This window comes from Amborella trichopoda, chromosome 4, assembly GCF_054954075.1.
Source record: "Amborella trichopoda isolate Santa Cruz 75 chromosome 4, AtrichopodaSantaCruz75HAP2 v2.0, whole genome shotgun sequence".
NCBI classification, from domain to species: domain Eukaryota; kingdom Viridiplantae; phylum Streptophyta; class Magnoliopsida; order Amborellales; family Amborellaceae; genus Amborella; species Amborella trichopoda.
Window position 1 is genome coordinate 48,670,103 of NC_142339.1, and position 6,411 is coordinate 48,676,513.

At 34.6% G+C, this 6,411-nt stretch overlaps 1 protein-coding gene across 1 annotated transcript; it reads right to left on the minus strand.

Moving 5' to 3' along the window:
- Nucleotides 1-610: 610 nt before the first annotated feature.
- On the minus strand, nt 611-2,616 carry LOC105420402 (uncharacterized). Its single transcript, XM_020665323.2, has one exon. The coding sequence runs from the start codon at nt 1,716-1,718 to the stop codon at nt 903-905; it is 816 nt and encodes a 271-aa protein (XP_020520982.1). The 5' UTR covers nt 1,719-2,616; the 3' UTR covers nt 611-902.
- Nucleotides 2,617-6,411: the final 3,795 nt, after the last annotated feature.

Below are 6,411 nucleotides of genomic sequence, written 5' to 3' on the forward strand. Positions count from 1 at the left end.
CTAAAAACGAAGCCAACAGAAGTAGGGCATTGTCTTCATCCTCGATTTCGACCTCAAGGCTTGCTAACTGGCTTATGATCTGGTTGAACTCGCTGAAATGTTCAATCAGATCTGTGCCTTCTTCCATCTAAAAAGAATACAATTGTTTCTTCAAGAACAACTTGTTCGTTAGGGATTTCATCACGTAAATACTATTGAGTTTTGTCCAAACCTCCGGAGCAGTTTCGAGGTCCACCACATAACGCAAGGCGTCATCTGATAGATTCAGACGGATCACGCTTACCACCTTTTCCTCAATCTCTTGCCACTTTTCATCGTTTATCTTTGCTGGTTTCTTCAATTTGCCTAGCAAAGTCTTAGTCAGACCTTGCTGTATCAAAAGATCATTTATCTTTCATTGTCAAAGAGTGAAGTTGTTCTTTCCATTGAACTTCTCAATGTCATACTTGACGCTTGAACCCTTTCCTGTCATCGTGATAGCAAACCCCAAAAAAGCGGAATAACTTGGTAGGCTTTGATACCAATTTGCAGAAATGAAAAACAATCCACGAAACAGGAAAGAAGAAACAAGCACAAAAAGAGACAATAAACCAGAATGCAAAGATATACATTGCTCGACAACGTGATGAGAGCTTCTTTACTGGCAATGAAGAATAGGGTTACAAAGAAATCTCTTCCTCACGCCTCTCTCTGCTTCCGTATTACAAAGAAATCTCTGTTTTTTCCTTAACCCTAAAAGAATCCCCATCGCAACAATATATAGAGTCCCAGGCAGATGGTACAAATTACCAAAATACCCCATGTACGGATACAAAAATTTTGGGATTTTAACAGTCCTTTGGAGTCGTCTCTTTGACTCCACCTTGTCAGATCTATTTCCTCTGAATACAAGACATCAATCCTCAACACTGAGGTATGCTAACTTGAAGGTGATTCTCATTCATAACGAGCTGCTCTAAGCTAGAAAGATTTCCAAGTGAAGGCGGGATGGATCCCGTGAAGTTGTTCTTGTTTAGATATAAATCAAACAAACTTCCCAAGAATCCTATCTCATGTGGTATACTACCACAGAGTTGATTCTCTTCGAGTGCGAGTTCCTCCAAACGAGTAAGGTTTTCGAGTGAAGGCGGGATTGTGCCGGTAATGTAATTTCTTCCAAGATACAATCTCTTTAGCTCCCTTAGAAGACCCAGCTCATTAGGAATGGTTCCAACCAACCCATTATAAGAGAGTGACAACACCTTCAGCTTCTCACAATTGCCGATGCTTTGCGGGATCTCTCCATTCATTTGGTTTATGTTGAGAGTGAGGAGTTTCAAGCGACACAACTGGCCAATTTCAGTGGGTATGTGGCCATGAAAGCTGTTGTTTGCAAGAGACAGAAGCCGCAAGAATGACAAATTCCCTAGGAAGGGGGTGATTATGCCTTGTAGGCTGCTATCAAATAGTTGTAAAATGGTGACTCTCTGCCTGTGCTTGCTGCACGAGACTCCAATCCAGTTGCAAAATGATGTGTTGGTGTTCCAGTCACCCAACACATTGCAGGGATCAGAGCTAAGGTGGTCTTTGAAGGATAGCAATGCTTGTAGATCGGTGAAGTTGTTTAATGATGGTCTGTGACATTCACAAACGGGCAGAGTAGTCGAGAAAGCAAAGAAGATGACCATCACAAAGTAGCAACGATGAGACAGCACTGGTTCGGATGACAACATGGTCATGGAAAAAAGAGACAAATTCTTAAGAGTTGGACGAGGATGGATGATACAAGGGTGATGAGGTGAACTAACTTCACACTGTTAAGATGATCAGAAGTTTTTGGGGACTTCCTTCTAGCACTTTCATATTTTGGACTGGTGTTTGAAAAAACAGAGTACAACCCTAAATTGGCTGGAGACCTATACCAGGTCAAGAAATCCAACTCTGGAGCTCGAGTTGGTCAGTCATCTGTACATAATAGAAAAAAAATACAGAAAGAGTAATTTATGTATGGTCACAAAATAAATAAACAAAATACAAAATGAGTCAATTTTGGCCATGAATTATGAGAAAGGTCACTTACTGTTTAGTTTTTAAAATTTCCCATAATGCCTTCGGTCAAAAAATGGTATCCTCGGACCGTTTTTAAATGTTTTTTTTTTTTTTTTTTTTTCGCTTTTCTAGGCCGTATCTTATCTTCTAAGATAGTTGGCAAGCGGGTATGTGGTCCAACACTTGCCAACTATCCACCGATAGCGAGCAGAAATTGGCTTGCATATTTGAAAACACTGTTGAAGAAACATCCACATCAAAGAGACGAACCCATGTAAACGCTTGCAAAGAAGTCTTCTACTCCATGTGAGCACTTCAAAAATCTTCACATTTAGGATACATCCACATCAAAGGGAAGGCTGCATAAAAGTCTTCCACTTCATGTGACCACTTAAGAAATAAGACAAAAGCACTCGTTATGGCCCTGTTTGGATGCACCGTAACTCACACCCATTAACGAGTGATCGGCGAGATGGCACGGTACAAATATGGTCATAACACCTCTTTCATTACATGTGGAAAGAACTTCTTAATAGGAAAGAGAAATAGAAGATCATAAACATGAGCATGACCACTTAATACTACATTTTTTGAAATTGTCTATAAAGATAAATATGCTTATCAAAGGATAGTTAAAAGGCAAACATGCTTTATCAATGAAATATTTTCTACTACTAATAAATATGTTTATCAAAGAGTAGGACTACCACAAGGCCCAAATGGGCCCCCTTAGTAGTCTTTTTCCCATTCATGAACCAATTAAAATTTATTGAATTCCATAGTTCCAAGGCAAGAATCAGGTCCGGCTAAATACAAAAAAAAAAAAAATGAAGAAATTAAGTTTTTGCCCATATCTTTTGGTTTAGTTTAAAAATGCCTATAGAAAAAGGCATGCTCTTGAGTTGGAATAGTTTCAACTAGGCAAGGTGTTAAATACTTCATCTCTAATAGGTATTTTAATAAATTTCCCTAATAATATTAAGAGGGCATGAAGAGCATATTCCTCAAGAAAGCCAAGTGTACTTTCATTCTCTCGGGTGAAGCACCCATTTTGAATAATTTTATTTGAATAATATTATTTAGAATAATTTTATTTGAATTTTTGAGACTAAAAAAAGATAAGAAATATGCCCAAAAAAACATGATTGGAAATAATGAGAAAAGATAAGAAGATTTATAGTCTCATTGAAGGTATGGCCCTTAATAGAGAAGAACGACGGACAAAGATTCATATAGCCAACCCCAATTAATTAAGAAAAAAGGCTTTGACGATGATGACAACCATGGAAAAATAATCTTAAAAAAAAAAAAAAAAAAAGATCTTGAGTTTTCAAAACAATCGGCTTTCCAATTGGAATAGGGTTTTTCATGCAGCTTTAGGATGGATTTCAACTTGTTTTATTTCGTATTGATGGCTAGGACCTAAATTTGGGGTCAGGAAAGGTACCTCAACCATATTCCATATTCAATAAAAGAATCCAAATTACATTATCTATGGACTTAAAAGAAATAGTGTCTTAAGATTGAATCGAAAGTCCTATTTTTGAAGGGCGAGATCTAAGTACAAGGGAACTCAAAATTGAAATTTTTTCTATTAAATATAATCTTCTAGTGATTTTTTTTATGCTTCCCAACATTTTGGATATATAAAAAAAAAAAACTCTTTTCAAGTTACTCTTGTGCTCGAGGGAGTAAATGTGTATTATGCTCCTGTAAGAACATAATATACACACTCCAACCTTTCTGTATAAGATGTCAATCATATACTATTGAAGTAAGGTGCACTTCAAAACTATGCTGAAAATTGCTGCAAAGCCTTGTGATGATATGAAAATATATTATCTCAATTATGAGATTTAAAGTTTCAGAAATGGTGACGATTAAGGAGAGCTATAGATATGTGAAAATTTTGAAAATGTTCAGTTCATATAATATGTTTGAAGATAGACTTTTTTTAGGATTAAAAATCCCTAATCTTGAGGTCGAGATGATCAATTTGAGGGTTTTCCAACATAGAAACAACCTTTTCTAGTGGGTTTTAGGTTCACCTTATTCTTAGACACCTTATATAATTTTTTTCACATCTTAAATGAAAAAGAAGTTGTCGATATCTTTAAAGTTTGTATCAAGGAATTCTATGGTTTCAAGAAGTTCTCAATATCTTTAAAGTTTGTATCACTTTCATATTTTATTTTTATTTTTGTTTAAACAAAATATTTCTCTAAATTTTAAGTTGTTGGTTTATTTTTATAAATAAAACTAAATAAATAATAAAAATCATATTAAATAAAAATAACAAAATACCCCTAAATTCATTTTAATCAATATATTTTATTCAAAATATTTTTATTATTTTTATTTAATTCTACTCAAAAAAATGAGGCTAAAATCCAAATTTCAGATTAATAATATTTTTAAATTAAAATAAAATTTATTTTTAACCCTTAAATAAGAATGGTTCAATCTTTTTTTTCCTACAAATGTTAACATCTTTATTATTGGAAAAAGAATTACAATGAGCATACATCATCCGAAATCAAACGCGAGGATGGTTCAATCTGAATTATTAAAAGGTGCTCCTTTTAAGCATCTAGAGCCTGTGGAGGAAATACTAACCCCGAGTTAGTGGCCTGTCAATTCACAGCAATAAAATGCCAAGATTGCATTCAGTGCATGTCACATTAATGTGTCATTCCCATAGAAACAAGTAAGACTCCTCAATTTCAAGCACCAAAATATTTTTGTGATGGAAAGGAGACCATTATCGTGTAGACCAGGAAAACGAAATGGCATCACAAAGTTTTTAGATTTTAGGAATTATTCATGAAATTGCTCACCATCTTAAGTTCAAAGTGGTATTTTCTCAGTATCTGCATTAAGTGGTGGTTATTTAGGCTTGAGCCACTTAAGCCAAATGGTGTAAATACTCTTTCTTATTGATGATCTTGAACACGGATTAGAGTTTCTAATTTCAAATATGTTCCAAGTTAGATCTCAAATCATGAGCAAGAGATTTTAATAAAGGATATGTTTTATATAAGAAGCCAACCTTCAAAATAACTTATAAACCCTGACAAAAGATGTAGGTTCGGAGAGGGAAATCCCTATTATGACATGGAAATGTACTTTTACCACGAGGGAAATCCCTATTATGACATGGAAATGTACTTTTACCACGAGAGCGGCAAATTTCGTAATGATCCCTAATTCTTATATGAATTTCATTATAGCTCTTCCCCATATGTTTATTTTACGCACCATTAAAGTTTTCCAAGATATTTCAACTTACCCCCCATCCCCTCTCTACCTCTTTTCTCACTTTGTTTTAACATAAAATTGGCATCAACAAGTTAAAAGTATGCTAAGTAAGAACATGTCTTTCTTTTACCCTTTTTACCCATGTCTAGTGGTTCGCTTCCTCTCTCTCTCTCTCATTATAATATGCTCCATCCTCTCTCCCGTGATTCTCTCCCTCTTTACCCGCTCTATCATGATATGTTCCCTCTCTCTCTCTTTACCCCGAGAGACGGTTAAAAAGGGCGAAGGAGATAAAAGAAAGTGAGGACTTTATTCAGCACATATTAATTTGTTAGTGGCAATTTTATTTTACGTAAAAAATGTGAGAAAAGAAGGTAGAGAGGGGAGTGGAGGTAAGATGAAATATTTAAGGAAACTCTAATGCCACTTGAAAGAAAAACACGGGAAGGGGTGATTGGAAAATTTATATAGAAATTAGGTATCTGTATGAAATTTTTTTAATATAAACTTTGAAGTTTAAAAAATGATGCAAACCGAGTAGATCTATAAACATTTGTAAATTTTAAAAATAGATTATGACTCGAAATCTTTTTCTTTCATATCCATATATATCGAAATTAAGATGATCATTTGGAAGGTTTTTCTAGCACTAAATTTTTTTTTATGGTGGTTTGTTGAATGGACCTTACTTATTACAGTATATGACTGATTCCTTATATAATTGTTAATACATGTTATTGTTAATACATGTTCTAGATTTAGAACCTTGACTACGTGGAGGTGGCATTATCATTTGGCTCATGCCGCATGAACCAAATAGCAAAATGAATCCCACTTGTATGAGGTTCCAAACCCAAGAGATTTTAATTAAAAACTACATTCCTCATTTAAAACCCAGAACAACAGAATGTATCTATATTATTTGACCAATGCGATTTATATATGGGCAAATACATAAAGGAAAAGATTTCTATACTTCCCCTACTGTATAGAAGATCTATACTTCTCCCCATCCGGCCGTCCAATTTAGATAAAGTGAGCCACCTGTTCCAAGTTTCAAATCTAAATTAAACTAGTTTAACATTTTGACAAAATTATTGAGAAGTAACCTGAGTTAAAAGATGT

Bases quoted from the DNA above. Each gene is read 5' to 3' on its own strand.
- LOC105420402 (XM_020665323.2), bottom strand. From the start codon at position 1,718: ATGACCATGTTGTCATCCGAACCAGTGCTGTCTCATCGTTGCTACTTT.